Source organism: Anomaloglossus baeobatrachus, chromosome 6 (assembly GCF_048569485.1).
Source record: "Anomaloglossus baeobatrachus isolate aAnoBae1 chromosome 6, aAnoBae1.hap1, whole genome shotgun sequence".
NCBI lineage: Eukaryota > Metazoa > Chordata > Amphibia > Anura > Aromobatidae > Anomaloglossus > Anomaloglossus baeobatrachus.
Window position 1 is genome coordinate 462,660,165 of NC_134358.1, and position 17,603 is coordinate 462,677,767.

The 17,603-nt window shown below is 38.0% G+C and overlaps 1 protein-coding gene across 6 annotated transcripts in view; it reads left to right on the forward strand.

Annotated features, from left to right (window-relative positions):
- SATB1 (SATB homeobox 1) overlaps nt 1-17,603 on the forward strand; it is a 255,722-nt gene that overhangs the window by 136,332 nt on the left and 101,787 nt on the right. For all 6 annotated transcript variants that reach the window (XM_075315301.1, XM_075315298.1, XM_075315303.1 and 3 more), the window contains 2 exons: nt 6,250-6,361; nt 11,584-12,038. In XM_075315301.1, the coding sequence (XP_075171416.1) occupies nt 6,250-6,361; nt 11,584-12,038 (567 nt within the window). The remainder of the gene's footprint in view (nt 1-6,249; nt 6,362-11,583; nt 12,039-17,603) is intronic.

Here is a 17,603-nt window from a genome sequence, read left to right on the forward strand (position 1 = left end):
GAAACAGACCTCAGCAGACAAACCTTTAGAAAGAAAAAATCTTAGTTGATTATGTGCAGGTAAAATCTCTTTTCTGCTATTCCCATTGCAAGAAAAAAAAAAAAAACACATCCTTTTTTTTTATTATTATTGCGATCACTCTTGAGTATTGAACTGATTTCTAATGGGGTATGCAAATAGTGGTCTCTTTATTTAGTCTTTTGAATATTCTTTCATTAATATTTTCCATAATTAATGCACTCTTTTGATCATAATTTTTAGGTAAATGACTGAACTAGTTGAGTGTCTTTTTTTATATTAATGACTCAAAGTATAAAAGGTGTACATTTTATTTATTATATTTATTTATCTGTTTATTTTCCCTGCAAGAAAACAGCATAAAACATGTAATAAGCTGGGACATAATTAACCAAATCACAGATTTACTGCTAAGTGTATCCTGTAAACACTAAATTTAGAATTGGTCATACATTTTTTTTTTTTTTTTTACTCTGTTTTTACTTTTATATTAAAAGGGGCATAATTATTCTTAATTTTATGTTTGGAAACCTTTCCCACCTGTTCTGTTATCTGCAGCCCTTAGCTCTTGGGGGTCTGCATGTAGCTATTATTGCTGATACTCTTATTTGCCCGGATTCATTCTAGCCTTTTTATACAGTCCTGTTTTGTCTTTAAAATATGGCGTTGAGAAGTGAAGTCGTGGTAATTACTGAGGTGATTGTATGGGTTATTTATAGGGTTCATGGTCTGGGTTCATTAATAATGAATGATTAGATTAAATATACTTCCCTCCAGGGATTATTTTTTTCTCGTCATTACATATTGTTCAAACCCTACTATCTCATTTTTGTTGCATTTCCATTCCGGGATCATTTGTCACCAAATAGGAGCTGAGCTGTTCTGCTCCTTTGTAACCTCCATATATGTATACTCGCACCCCTTCTACATTGGTGAGACATTTAGTAATTAGGGTGATCGAATACCTCAAATATTCGGCTTCGCGAACATTTTCCGACTAGGTCGCCGCTATTTGACTATTCGCCAATATTCGATGCGCAACGTAAGTCTATGAGAAACCCAAATAACTATTTGGGCTTCCCATAGACTTCCATTGCGCATCAATCAGCGGCGACCTCTTAGGAAAATACTCGCGAAGTCGAATATTTAAGGTATTTGATCATCCCTATTAGTAATCCATCTCGTTCTCCCCATCTCTTCATATAATCATCCATACGTTCACTTGAGGATCAGGTTTCTCTTAACTTGAAGCCAACATCTCTGCACAGAGATTGTCTTCAATAAGGGCAGCCTTGATTTTCACTATAACCTATATACTAGGGCCAATGCCATATGAAGGTGTGTTAGTAAGTTATGGAGGGAGAGAAAACTGTGGAAAGTAGAAACTCCATGAGAAGTCCTAGCTGCCCAGTGCTACAAGGCAACGGTCCGACCTACTGAGCCACCGGGTACCGGAACTTGTTACCCGTACCCACATAGGCATTCTCTGTTATGGCAACATCTAAGTAGCTGTATACTATAAGTTATATGTAAGCACAGGGGAAAATATTCTCAGTCACTTGAAATGTTTCTGTCTACTTCCTAAGCCTCATTTTATAACATTAATTAAAATAATGTTTGCTTTGGCATTTTACAATTATAGTCTACTTGTTTCCATCAGCAGTGTAATTAATGCTTGATCGTTATTTATGTTCGTGAGGGCGAGTGTATATTTAGGTGAACTCCATTGAACAATTCATCCTCCATCAAGGGGTAACATTTTCCTTCTGTATGGGCTGTAGGTATTTTAGACTTTTCTTTTTCTTCTTTTACACTTTTTCTTCTTTTACAGCTTTTGTTTTATTTTATTTGAGTATTTTGTGTACTTTGTAGTGTGTGTACATATGTATGAAGAAGGGGAAGGAGAGAGAAAAAAAAAAAAGGAGCAGCACACTAATGAAATATCTAATGGTACAAGTCCCCCTGGACAGCATCCAATAGTCCCACAAACCGTAATCAAGAAACGTATTTATTTAATTTTTTTGGCTTGAGGAAGGTTCATTAGAACCGAAACGTTGCCACATCGGATGAAGTAATAAATAGGTCCCCCTTTTTGCATCGTCTTATAAAGTGCTGCCTTCTTGAGTATAAAATGATCTATATTTTCACATTCTCCCCCCCCCCCTCCCAAAAAAAAAAACAAACGTACAGCTTGCAGGCGGTATAAAAATAATTAAATATATATTTTTCTCTGCCGCCTGTAAACTGTGTATTATATATTTTATTTTTTTGGGGGGGGATATTATTTTCACCCCCCCTCAAAAAAAATTGTACAGTTTACAGACAGGAATTATTATATATATATATATATATAATATATATATAAATATTTTTTTTTTATACCGTCTGTAGACATTACATATTTTTTATGTGTGTGTGTGTATATATATATATATATATATATATATATATATATATATATATATATATATATATATATATATATATATATATATATATATATATATATATACATATAATTATTAATGTGTGTGTATGTGCAAGGACAGAGATATTATATATTATATAATATCGCTAATATTATGTATGTAAAGGAGAAGGGGAAAAAAATAATACAAATATATATTATCTATATATATATATATATATATATATATATATATATATATATATATAATATTTTAATTAATCTAATACCATACTTATTTTTTTTAAATTAAAATCAAATTAGGACTTCTAAAAATGATAAAAAAAATAAATATTATATATAATATTTTATTTTTTTTCTTCCCTTTTAACTCCTCACTACACCGTTTTTAGAAGTCCTACATCTCTCTGATGTGATTATTTTCACCCCCCCCCCCCCCAAAGAAAAATATTTACAGTTTCCAGGTGGTGGAAGAAAGCTTTTTGAACTGGTTGTTGTTAGTGTGTGTGTTTTTGTTGTTGTTTGTTTTCCTATTAAAATCCAATCCAGTTTTGAGGTCACTCCAGAGAGGGCAATCTAAAGTGCTGTCCATAAATGTACAGAAGCCCTGTGTCGTAAGACAACCCACTGATCGTTAGCGTTCTTAATACTCTTACTGTATGGCTAAATGATCAGATGTTGTGGTGCCCGGCCACATTGCACTTTTTGAGCCTCTTCTGGCCTATCCAACATTGGCCCAATTTAGCCAGCGCCAGAGTATGCGCTCCACACACATGGCATGAAGGTTAGGAAGGTGAAATCACCATAGTGTGTCCTGAGAATACAGAGCTGTCATGCTTTGTGTGTAATATCCATAAGCCACATAGTTTGCATACATTTATGGGAAGATCTACATATGCGTTCGTTTATGGGCAATATTTTTCAGTGTATTGCCCCGAGCTGTCGCAAGGTAGTAAAGTTTTTGTTTTTTCACATCCATATAACTTCCCAGCATGAATTATTATTACGTGTACATAGTAGAAATTTGTAGCCACACAGATGGGTAAGGTATGGACGTCTGTGATCCAGGAGAAATATTGCTTTTTGTAATGTCCAGATTCCACTGTTTAAACAGTTTTGACATCTGTCTTACAATGTTTTGGAAGGGAAGAAGTCTTTGCTAAGAACCATTTTGCAAAGTGTTCTCCATTTCAGCCTTTCTTTACCTGTATTATGAAAGCAGATGGTCTGCATGTCTCCTGAATATTTATAACTATCGAAAACAATCTCTCGCTATTCACCCTTAGGCTTATGAGATGTCAGGACTGTTCTGGTTGGGAAAAAATCATCTTGGGTGTTTACAGAGCGAGGATTACATTAAGCTGAAATGACTATACATTTTGGAGTTTAATATTTGTCCATCAGCTGTTTAATCGTATTTAGATAATTGTGTAAATAAGTTGTTTCAGTCGTTGCCCTCTCTACTTTATAGAGCTTGAAAGCTTTAAACACTGGTAAACCGGATTTGTCAATATTTTCTTTTTGTTTTTCTTATTTATTTATTTTTGCCTTCTGAGCAGAATAATAAGAACCACAAGATTTTTTTTTTTCTGTTTGTGAGGTATTAGATTTGTTTTATTGCAGACTGCTCCATCCATACATTAAACAGTTCAGGTTAAATATTGGGAAAAACAATTCAAAGTTCCTTTATTAAAGTAGTTTTTGTTTGGAGTGATCAGAAGTTGGGCTAGAAGGACCCTGGGTGGACCCTGGGTGGACCATGGGTGGACCATGGGTGGACCATGGCTTGTGGGCACATGCACCCTGGTTGTTGAGGCAGCGTCCTCTCCGTTGGGTACGCTGACTGAATGTGGTAACGAGCCCTTACTTGGGCTACTGAAAACCCTATATAAGATCTAATTAGTTTTTAAGTCTTTTATTCCTCTTTGCAGAATTTAACTGAAACACATGAATGTTGCCTTTTTCTATCTATAAAAATGTTTTTAGCAAAATTGTCCTATATCATCATTTAGGACTCAGATCAAATTTCAGGTTGGACACTACTAGTCCATGGAGCCTTTTAGAATCCACCAAGCGGAAGCAGGACCCCCATTTGATTTTTTTTTTTTTAAATCATTATGAAATATGTATATATATATATATATATATATATATATATTTCATATTTTCTTTAAAAAAAAAAAAAAAATATATATATATACACAAACATATATATATCATATATAATGTATGTGTGTTTGTGTATATATATATATATATATATATATATATATATATATACAAACATATATATATCATATATAATGTATGTGTGTGTGTGTGTGTGTGTATATATATATATATATATATATATATATATATATATATATATATATATATATATATATATTTTTTTTTTTTTAATAGAAATAAAAATTCCAGCAAGCAGAACGTTTGGTCTTCCATTCTTAAAAAAATAAATAAATATACAGTGGAACCTTGGATTATGAGCATAATTGTTCCGGGAGTGCGCTCTTAAACCAAGTTACTCTTATATCAAAGCGAATTTTCCCATAGTAATAATTGAAACACAGACAATTCGTTCCACAACCCAAAAATATTTGCTGTATTTATACAAACTTATTACAGTAATATAAAATAATGTACTGTATTCATATAAAATTATTACAGTACACTAATACAAAATACAGGACAGTAAAAAAAGCATAAAAACAAATTAAACTGCACTTTAGCTTACAATAGAAGTGTTGGTGCAGGAGGTACAGTATAAGCAATGTGCTATACTGGTTATCAATAAGAAAGTACAATACTATATCCACAAATGTAAATTGATAGACATGCTATATAGTATATACTGTACTGTACAATAGAATACAGTATACAGTACATATGTACAGAGGGTTACCTCCAGAGCGGGTCAGAGTGCGGTGAATGGACAGAACCGGAAGTGTGCACGGTGAGTATTTGCTCTTATTGCAAAGCATCGCTCTTAAACCAAGTTATAAATTTGGTAAAAAGCTTTGCTTGTCTTGCAAAACGCTCTCAAACCAAGTTACTCTTAAACCAAGGTTCTACTGTATAAATAAAAAAAAACCACAACGTCATATAATAATCAATGGAGCTGCTCTGCTTCTGATGCAGCCAATCACTTTCTCCGTTTACACGTGTGAACAGAGACATATTTCTTTTAGTTGTGACTGGTACAAAACTACATTTTCTTCAGATTACATATTACAGTTCCTCCTTCATGGTCCTGTGACCTTTTCTAGAATTATCCGGCTGAGTAGGCCTTGACCATTGACACATGTTTTCTAGGACATGGTGACATTATTGCACATTGCTTATCATGCGGTTCCCCTTAATAGGAAAACATATATATATATATATATATATATATATATAGCAAAAAAAAATTAATGTAAAAATTTTACTATATTTTAACTTAGACTGGCAGTTGCACAGTAATGACATGTAGATTTTTCAATGTAATGGTGTCTTTGCTGCAAATTCTTTAATTTGTAACTGCAGCCCTATAGCTCTGAACTTTAGCCACTTCTTGATATTATATATTATAATATAACATGTATATTTTTTAATAACACATCACATGGAATGTAATTTGTGTTTTGTGTGGGTTTCTTTTTTTTTTTTTCTAATTTTGCACAATAGGTGAAACAATTGTACTCTAGATGACATATAATTGTCTTTTTTTTCATAAGGATTTTTTTTTTTCTGCTTCTTGACCTCTTTTATACTTGAAGTCATCTTGCACTATTATATGTATTTTTCTTTTCCTCCTGTAGAGTATGATTTCTTCCATTGTGAACAGCACTTACTATGCAAATGTCTCAGCAGCAAAATGTCAAGAATTTGGAAGGTGGTATAAACATTTCAAGAAGACAAGAGATATGATGGGTATGTACCGAAACGCGCGTAGACAGGATCTTTGTTTGTTTTATAAGATATTGCTGTTTTAGTGGAGGGCAGTTATGAGGGTCTGTTATGAAGTATTGAGCATTTGTGTGTGCTGAGTACATAATCAGAAGTGTGGAACATCCTAAGACTTGTATTTAATGCCCCGTGAGGTTATGTTCACACAATGTGTTTTTGCCGCAAAACAACGCAGCCTTTTACTATACCAGCAATGTGAATGAGATTTCTGCACATAATGCCCTTTTTTTTTTTTTTTCTGCCAATGCTCTGGGTTTTTTTTTTTTTTTTTTAGCAGATTTTTCTGCCACAAATACTTAATGTGTGAACATGGCCTTAGGCTGTGACCCATGTTACACTCCGGGGAGAATGATCATCAACATGCAACTCCTGTTCTGTTCTGTCCTTATCTTGTAGATGGTTGACTGGAGTTTGGCCTTTATTTAATGCATCTTTTCCCAACTGTCCTTTATGACACACTGGGAAAACTGTTTATGTCCTTATTGTTTTGCTGGAAATATGTACAGTAGTTTATAGAACACATTTGTCGCTGTAGCCTGGCTTTGGACATACGTTGTGGTGTGTAAATTATAGTCCTCTTTGTTTAAGCTTTCTCATTACTACGTTTCTTTTCCAGTTGATTTGGCAAAAAGAAAAGTATTGAAATCCTAGTAGTGTCAAGGAAATAAACCATAAGACCATTAGGGAATTTACTTGTCCTTACTGTTGGCTTAAACTAGAGGTTAACCAGTTTCTTCAGGGCAAATACTCCCCAGATATACTGGAAATGGCTCATTTCCAGTTTGATTTAGGATATTTTGCATCAATATCTTTCAATTTGGGTTATGTCATTCAAAGATATACAGTATATTTCCTAAACTATACAATGTATTAAGGATAGATAATGATGTATACTATAAACTTCACTATGGGACACATTTTATTGGTGTCTTCAGCTGTAACCCCCCCCCCCCCCCACACACACACTCTTCAGACAACTGTCGGCTAAATGATTGCCGGCTGGTGGTCTGGCTGGCAGCTATGTCTCCCTTCTCTCACATACACAGGAGCACCTGCTCTGCTGAGCACTCCTGTCTTCTCTATGGGAGATCTGTGCCCAACATATCTGGTGGTGGTTGATCACTTAGATAACAAAAGGATCAGCAGTATGAAAACGGACATGCTCGGATTCACTCTCCCATAGAATCGTCTGTCCAGGTCCACTACTGCTCCATTGCTCTATCTTTAGGATAGGTCATCAATGTCTGATCAACCGGTGTCCAACACCCCTCATCCCTGCTGATCAGCTGTTGTCGGTGGCTGCGGCAGCAGCAGTGGGACGGAAATGCTCAGGTTCGGAGCTGCCTTGTCTTCTGATGGCGGGTCACAGCCGGGCACTGCTCATCCACCTCCCATTCAAATCAATAGGAGGCAAATGGGCAGTACCCGTCCACCGCTATCAGAAGATCGGCAGCTCCAGAACTGAGCATTTCTGGCTGCTTGCTGCTGCCATTGAAAACAGCTGATTGGCATGGGTGCAGAGTGTTGGACCTTGGCTGATCAGACATTGAAGACCTATCGATGTAAATGTAGTGGACAACCTCTTTACACTGTCCACCGAACCCGTCAATATCATCAGGTTTAGCTGGCGTTAGTCTAATGTGTATGGAAGGTCTTTAAGCCTTCTTACCTGTCAAGTCTTGGTAGTAGTTAAATGCACAAGAAACCCCCATTATAGTTAGAGAAAAAGGGAGTTTGGGGCTCAGGAAGCCATAAACTGTTGTGTTGGTGTATGGTCTATTTTTTCCTCTCTTGAATGATGCTGAGATATGCACCACAAGAAGGGCTCCACCACCAGCCCAGTGGTTTGGATATGGTGGGGTTTGTTGCTACCGAGTCCAATATCTGGCAATAGATGCTAACTGGAAATATTCTTTAGTAGCTTGTGTTATCTGATAATAATACATATGTTATATTTATATTCTGGCATTTGAAAAAGTTTGTGAACATGACCTCCAAAGGTTGCCTTGATTTATGTAATATTTGACACTTCTTTGCTGCCCGGATAAGATCTTCTCCCGATCATGATGTGTTGGGCTCTTCGTAGGAATCCACTGTGGTCATATACATCACCCTCCAAGTAATGTGACTCTTACAGACATTACTGTCATATTTAGTACAGTAGTGTGTATGCTTCATGTGGGCTTCGCTGCATGTATGAGTGCGAGGACATTGAGAGATCTATTTATTTAGTTTATTAAGGGTTGAACTTTGCTTCCAATACTATCCCAAAGCAGAATCCGGCAGATATGCTGCTCAATGCCAAAGTCTATTTTGAAAGCGGCTCATCAGTTATTTGAACTTTTCAGATACAAGGTCAGAGCTGTATTAATTCAATGACCCCCCGGCTATTAAATAAAAAAAAAATAAAAAATTATATATATATATCCCAAAGTGATACATGCCAAATTTTAAGTGCTATTCTTAGCCAATATAATGCAGTGTAATATGTTGATCATGGCCAGAGTCAGATGCCACCAGGAGGACTTGGGTATCATTTGTTCTATAATTATCCAATAGCCTTGGTATAGTTTTACAATGCTACTCCTGCTTTACTATATGAGGAGAATGGTATTTATTACTGTGTATCCGAAGCGTGAGGAGGAGGCCGAACTGAAGCTGATTATGTAGTAGCAGATTTATCGACCTTGCATCTTTTTTTTTTTTTTGTTCTATCTCAATTCCATTTATCGGCCATATGTTATTTAAAAAAAAAAACTAAAAAAAAAAATCACTATATATGAATACGTACTAGAGGATTATATTTATGTGTGTGTGTGTGTGTGTGTGTGTGTAATTATATTGCGTTCTTATACCCACAGCAGTATACAGTGCCTACAAGTAGTATTCAACCCCCTGCAGATTTAGCAGGTTTGATAAGATGCAAATAAGTTAGAGTCTGCAAACTTCAAACAAGAGCAGGATTTATTAACAGATGCATAAATCTTACAAACCAACAAGTTATGTTGCTCAGTTAAATTTTAATGAATTTTCAACATAAAAGTGTGGGTCAATTATTATTCAACCCTTAGGTTTAATATTTTGTGGAATAACCCTTGTTTGCAATTACAGCTAATAATAGTCTTTTATAAGACCTGATCAGGCCAGCACAGGTCTCTGGAGTTATCTTGGCCCACTCCTCCATGCAGATCTTCTCCAAGTTATCTAGGTTCTTTGGGTGTCTCATGTGGACATTAATCTTGAGCTCCTTCCACAAGTTTTCAATTGGGTTAAGGTCAGGAGACTGACTAGGCCACTGCAACACCTTGATTTTTTCCCTCTTGAACCAGGCCTTGGTTTTCTTGGCTGTGTGCTTTGGGTCGTTGTCTTGTTTGAAGATGAAATGACAACCCATCTTATGATCCTTGATGGAGGAGCGGAGGTTCTTGGCCAAAATCTCCAGGTAGGCCGTTCTATCCATCTTCCCATGGATGCGGACCAGATGGCCAGGCCCCTTGGCTGAGAAACAGCCCCACAGCATGATGCTGCCACCACCATGCTTGACTGTAGGGATGGTATTCTTGGGGTCGTATGCAGTGCCATCCAGTCTCCAAACGTCACGTGTGTGGTTGGCACCAAAGATCTCGATCTTGGTCTCATCACACCAGAGAACCTTGAACCAGTCTGTCTCAGAGTCCTCCAAGTGATCATGAGCAAACTGTAGACGAGCCTTGACATGACGCTTTGAAAGTAAAGGTACCTTACGGGCTCGTCTGGAACGGAGACCATTGCGGTGGAGTACGTTACTTATGGTATTGACTGAAACCAATGTCCCCACTGCCATGAGATCTTCCCGGAGCTCCTTCCTTGTTGTCCTTGGGTTAGCCTTGACTCTTCGGACAAGCCTGGCCTCAGCACGGGTGGAAACTTTCAAAGGCTGTCCAGGCCGTGGAAGTCTAACAGTAGTTCCATAAGCCTTCCACTTCCGGATGATGCTCCCAACAGTGGAGACAGGTAGGCCCAACTCCTTGGAAAGGGTTTTTTACTCCTTGCCAGCCTTGTAACCCTCCACGATCTTGTCTCTGATGGCCTTGGAATGCTCCTTTGTCTTTCCCATGTTGACCAAGTATGAGTGCTGTTCACAAGTTTGGGGAGGGTCTTAATTAGTCAGAAAAGGCTGGAAAAAGAGATAATTAATCCAAACATGTGAAGCTCATTGTTCTTTGTGCCTGAAATACTTCTTAATATTTTAGGGGAACCAAATAGAATTCTTGTGGTTTGAGGGGTTGAATAATAAATGACCCTCTGAATAAACTTTTCACAATTTAAAAAAAAAAAAATAAAAAAAGAAATAACATTCTTTTTTGCTGCAGTGCATTTCACACTTCCAGGCTGATCTACAGTCCAAATGTCACAATGCCAAGGTAATTCCGAATGTGTAATCCTGCTAAATCTGCAGGGGGTTGAATACTACTTGTAGGCACTGTATATATGTGTGTATATATATATATATATATATATATATATATATATATATATATATATATATATATATATATATATATATATATATATATATATATATATAATTTAGTGCTGGTGGTACAAGAACATTTGGCCTGTACCACATACACTCTACACGAGAATATTCTTTTAAAATAAAGAAGTCAGGAACAAATATGGTGTTGCTATGGTTACAGACTACAAACAAGCCCAGTGTAGTCTGGTCCTGCAGCTAAACTCGCTTTCTTCATTACCAAAATGTGGCCATACACATAAAATTAAAGTAGATGTGCGTGTAAATTTACACGCACATCTACTTTAATTTTATGTGTATGGCCACATTTTGGTAATGAAGAAAGCGAGTTTAGCTGCAGGACCAGACTACACTGGGCTTGTTTGTAGTCTGTAACTATAGCAACACCATATTTGTTCCTGACTTCTTTATTTTAAAAGAATATTCTCGTGTAGAGTGTATGTGGTACAGGCCAAATGTTGTTGTACCTACATCTATATGTATGTGTGTATGTTCTCTTGTATTACTTGTTAATATATGGTTTTCTTTTATTTGTAAATCTATACTTTGTACTCCCCAATTAATATATGTATTGTGATAAAATTATTTTTTATAATTCTAGAAAAAAAAGTGCTGTGGCTTTCATTATTTGTAGGGTGCAGAGTTATTAATATGTAATTTACTTTTCTAGTTGATATGGAAGACCTGTCTGAACTATCTCAACAAAACACAAATCATGTGAACTTTGTCCAGCAGCCTGTACCCGGTAATAGCCCCGAAAAGCCTTCATCCCCAGGACAGCATTCTCTCAGCGGCCAGCCAGCTGTGCGGACGCCTCTCCCCAACCTGCACCCCGGACTTGTATCTACACCGATCAGCCCTCAGTTAGTAAATCAGCAGCTGGTGATGGCCCAGTTATTGAACCAGCAATACGCAGTGAATAGACTATTAGCCCAGCAGTCCTTAAACCAACAGTACTTGAACCACCCTCCTCCCGTCAGTAGATCTATCAACAAGCCGATGGAGCAACAAGTCTCGCCCAACACAGAGGTGTCTTCCGATATCTATCAGTGGGTACGTGACGAATTGAAACGCGCAGGAATCTCGCAGGCAGTATTTGCACGTGTGGCTTTCAACCGAACTCAGGTAAATGTGCTGCTGTTAATGAAGCGTTCATCATGTTCAGCTCTGTGGCCTGAGAATAAATATTAGGCTCTGGGGGGTGAAAGCATAATCTCTGCTGATCGCATCTCCCAGAGCCTATCTGCTTACACTTTGCCTTCCTGATAATCAGATGCATGCAGTATACTGTACGGCTGCTTCAGATGAGGTATATGATTAGATAAAATGTTCTGTGCACCTCGTCTGCCTTCAGCCAAAGCTATTTGAACATCAGGACGTCACGATTTTTGAAGTTTTGGTTTTCTTAAAGGAGCCCTCTGGAGATTTTTTTTTTAGATATATATATATATATATATATATATATATATATATATATATATATATATATATATATATATATATATATATATATATATATATATATATATATATATACATATATATATATATATATATATATATATATATATATATATACATACATATATTTATTACACATATATATATATATATTTACTACATATATATACACATATATATATATATATATCTATATATATATGTGTAATATATATATATATATATATATATATATATATATATATATATATATATATATATATATATATATATATATATATATATATATATATATATATAAATTTTTATTTTTTTTTTAATTTATTGCACCATCACATGATTTGTATTTATTTTTCACATCTATTAGCAAATACTAATGTGTATGCAGAGACTGTATTGCAACTCATACCAGTCGCCGTCTTTGGCCATTTCTGGCGCCGCTCCAGTATCATGTGACCTGACAAATCGTACGTCCCTTGATGTGCAGATGTCACTTTTTCATTTTTTCATTTTTCTCAGTGTAAGAGACTCAGAACAAGGCGCACTGGTCTCATCCCGAGACTTACATTGAGTAAGTGACCTCCGCTGTACACCGCAGACGCTGTGAGATTCGGCCTAAAGCAAACGAGAGGCCAGAGCGGCACTGGAACCAAAGACAGTGAATGACATGTTTTGCATACACATACGATTTGCTAATAGATGGGGAAAAATTAAAAAAAAAAATCACCCGTGTTCCTTTAAATACCGATCAGTTTACCAGTAGCTCACTGTTTACATTATGCATGCCATTGTTATCTTTAGAATTTCAGTTGCAAGCAAACAATCCATAGGTTTGTACCTCCAGTCTGTATAGAGACGTATGTGTTCCCATGGTAACAGACAACAAACATATCCTGTGTAGTCTGATCCTGCCCCCTGCTCAAAAAGTGGCTACATTCAATAAATAAGGGATAATGGTCCAAACTTGTGGACGATCGTACATGTTTTTTCGCATATTGGCCACTACAGTTATAGTTTGGCCCTATACGTTTCATGAACACCAAGTAAGAGGTGAATGGTCTTACCACGCATGTGCTTTCATAAGATGTGTATAGCTATGTTTTGGTAATGGAGAAAGCAAGTTTGGCTGCAGGATCAGACGACACTGGGCTTGTTTGTGTTCTGTAACCATAGCAACACTATTTGTTTACAATTTCTTTATTTTTAGAAGTGGATATTCTCGTGTTGCGTGTATGTGGTCCAGGCCACACGTTTCTGTGCCCACCTCTCCTCCCATAGATTTCCCCGTTATGCCTGTATATTGCAGTCAGGAACAGTAGTGTATGGAAGTGTGAGGGGCGGTGAGCTCTGCGCTCGCACCGTCCATTGTGTCGTCATTGTGCTCCTGTATAGTGTCACTGTACATAGAGGAGAAACAAAATAAGGGGCCATGTAGGAGAGAGAAAGTGATGGCATTATACAGCAAACGGAGTGCGTGACATCTAGTCAATTTATTACGTGTTTTTGACACTTTAACTAAAAGCGGTTCTGCAAAGTGTCATGGCAGATAGGAGGAAAAAAGTGCCAAATCTGTGCTCTATTCATGGTGTGAATATTGGTGTAGATGTACTCCAGCCATGAGGTTTCCAAAGAAGGAGACTCGTTAGTAATCGGCCAGTTACATTGTGCCGCATGAACCATTTTAAAGACCGTTTGCAGCATTATTGTTTTTAAAGGGTTTGTCCACTACTGGACAACCCCTGCTTAATCCCATCAGTGTCCCAAATAAAAAAAAAAAGTCACCACTGTTTTCACTGTTGTTCCATTTCAGCTAGGTTACGTGACCGCTGCAGTAAATCGGTGGACGCTGAACTGTTGCAGACATTTTTTTTCCATCAATGTGGACGTCCACACTGGCGGTATACTGCAGGGCTGCCGATCAGCTGCAGCCGTCACCCAGCCTTGACATGTCACCTGCCAAAAACCGCTGAGAACGGTGCCACTGCAGGATGGGAGTATCTCTTGGTTTTATATATTCCATGGGCCACTGCAGTGATTAATTAGGGTTTGTCCAGTGTGCAGATTACAGCAACCTTGTTGACCCATTTCCCTGCTTTTTTGCTTTTTTTTTTATGTATTTACTTTTTTTCTTTAAAATTAAATCTGAGAATACAAATATCTCATCTCATCTCATATAACTACATACATTCCCATATAGTGATTCAGAATCTCTTATTTGCTCTGCTTCTACTCTTATAGAATAGGCTAGACCTTCTTTTGGGGTGTGCATAAGAACTATATCTTATGTATTTTGTGTGGGTTTTTTTTTTTATTCTCCCGCTGTTGCTATCTGTGCATCGTTAAAAAATACATTAATAGATATCACATATATACCAATGCTCTGTAAACTCTGTAAATCTTGAAATCTTGCAGTTTTCATTCTGGCCACTATTGGGCTGATACTCTGTTCTGTAGAGATCACATCTCCGCAGTCCTCTTATTGTACTCACAGGTAGAGTTCTAATAAAAGCTGTAGGTTCTACCATTCACAATAGATGATGGTCACAGCTCGCCCCCTCCCCCCTTCTGCATAAATATCTCTGCGTTGTTCACAGAACATGCCTAGAAAACTCTCTCCTCAATAACAATGAACATTTGCAGTCTTTTGCATCCTATGCTCCGTATGCTGTAAAGCACCTCTCCAAATGCTCAGATATGATGGCTGCTGCATTATCACGTAATCATGGTGATCCGTTTTCTGACAAGTCTGTTTTGGTAAATACTTGTGTTCCTCAGAGAATAACATGATGGAGCACTTTTTCTGTAATGGTGTCTTTCACCTCTCTGTGGTTGTCCTTCTCTGTTTAAGAAAACAATGAGCGTCTGCAGAGAGATAATTTTATTAAAATTAATATTTATTAGACAAAATGCCCAGAAAAGTCCCCCACGGCAGGCAAAAGTCAGGTCTGAACTTCTGGGTTGCAGGATCCCACAACCCTCCACTGGCAAATCGCAAGTTCTCATAGTTTATCTACACCAGCGGTATCGCATTATGTGCACTCTAGATGCCAATCAATGGCCGTTGTGCACTTAAGGCCTCTGCCACACTCACGTGAAATTCACGCACGTGCCGAGAGACACGTATTTTCCCTGCGTGTTGCGTGCAGGTAAGTACGTGTCTCTGGTACGTGCGTGACACGTGTGTTCTACGTGTGCTATCCGCGATAGCACACGTAGAACCGGTAATTATTATACTCACCTGGTCCTTCCTGATGTCCGCGCTGCTGTCCGTGGTGCTGATCCTCGGTCTCCAGCCCTCCCGTCTCCCCGCTGCTGCTGCTGCCAGGCAGTGAAGTGAATATTCTATGAGATTAATGAGCGGCGGTCGGCAGCAAGAGGCAGCAGCGGCAGAGACAGGAGGAATGGAGAAGGTGAGTTAATGTTTTGTTTTTTTTTCAATGACATGTGTGTTTTCTCCGGCGCGTGTCACACGGGACCGCATCCACACTACACCCGTGTGGTACGGGTGCGGGCCGTGTGACACCCGTGCTGCCGGTGAAAAAAGGGACATGTCAGCGCTTTCAAAAACGCACACACGTACAAACGCACACGGACACACGTTCCGTGTGGTTTTACGTGTGTGTGCCTGCTACAATAGGGTAGCATTGGTTAAAGTGTCTCCGTGCCGCCGGTACGTGTAAAAAATGACAAACACGTGCCGGAGGCACGGATGTGTGGCGCAGGCCTAATGCAGTGAGATGTGTATATATATATATATATATATATATATATATATATATAGGTGTGTGTGTTTTTTGTTTTATTTTCTTTTTTACAAATAGGATAATTCACGATAACACCTGAGATAATATTTTTTCATTTATATAGCGTTATGAATTCCACATCGCTTTACATACATTAGCAACACTGTCCCCATTGGAGCTCACAATCTAAATTCCCTATCAGTCTGTCTTTGGAGTGTGGGAGGAAACTGGAGACCCCAGAGGAAACCCACGCAAACACAGGGAGATCATACAAACTCCTTGCATTTGTTAGTTCTTGGTGGGATTTGAACCCAGGACCCCAGCGCTGCAAGACTGCAGTGTTAACCACTGAGCCACCATGCCACCCGGAGATCTAGCACTTCATCTGCAATCTACCCCCCCTCCCACCCCCCCACCTGTGCTCTGCATTCATGGATCCCAGAACCTGGAAGTATAAACCTGACTTTCCTGTAGCCTGCCATGAGAATTAGTACAATGATCAGGCAATGGCTGCCCGGTGAAAGGCTCCAATAGATGGGCGATACTCTTTAAATCTCCGTGTCAGCCATTTCTCTTCTCTTCCACATGGAAAAAGTGAAGGATTTTGTTTTTCCAAGCACCTTGCCAATACAGTGTATTCTCCAGTCCGCATCACGAAGGTAGGGACACAACAGGGTTGTAAGATAAGATCTTCCACGTACTGGTGGAGAAATCCGATAACTCCTCCCCCTTTTTTTTTTTTTTTTTTTTTTTTGGAACCGGGTTTCAAAAAAAATTTATTTAGCAACAGCTCTAGCCTGTGGGTCTATGGGTGCACTATTCATTTCGGGCGGTAGAATGAGTTAACTGAGAATCCATCAGTCACAATGAGTTTGTATTTCTGCTTATCTGTTTTGTGAGCTCCACAGACCACATCAAAGTTGAGTGTGCAGGGACACGGCCTGTGAAACATTTTTTTTAAACCCAATTAGTAAATTCATTTTTAGCCCTGTGAGTGCAAAAGGAAAAAAAAATTGTACCGAAGGGGAGACGACCCCTTGAATGATTTTTTTTTTTCCCTGTGTTTGCATCCACAGAGCAGACTATATGCACATTGTGCTTCCAAAGAGGACACGAGGATCGAACTGTATTTAGCACAGTCCAAATGATTGTTCATATGAACGTCTGTTTCTGCGCTATTTTTCCCGTAAAATGACTGACGCCATAAGAGAAAACCAGATGGACCCCATTATAGTCTCTGATGCTGTTTGCATCAGTTATGTAGAGGAGTCGTCCTCCGCATGAATCTCGTTTTTTCGGCTTGTGAAATGGATTGGCAAAATGCAGGTGTGAACAGATCCTGTTGTCAGAAAGTTCAATGATATTTTTTAAGCCTGATCCATAATAATTAGTTGATTGCTAGTTTGTCCGAAATGTGGATTCCCGGCCTCTCCCAACACAGATCTCCCCCCTACTCTAACGTGTGGCCAGAAATGGCGACATATGA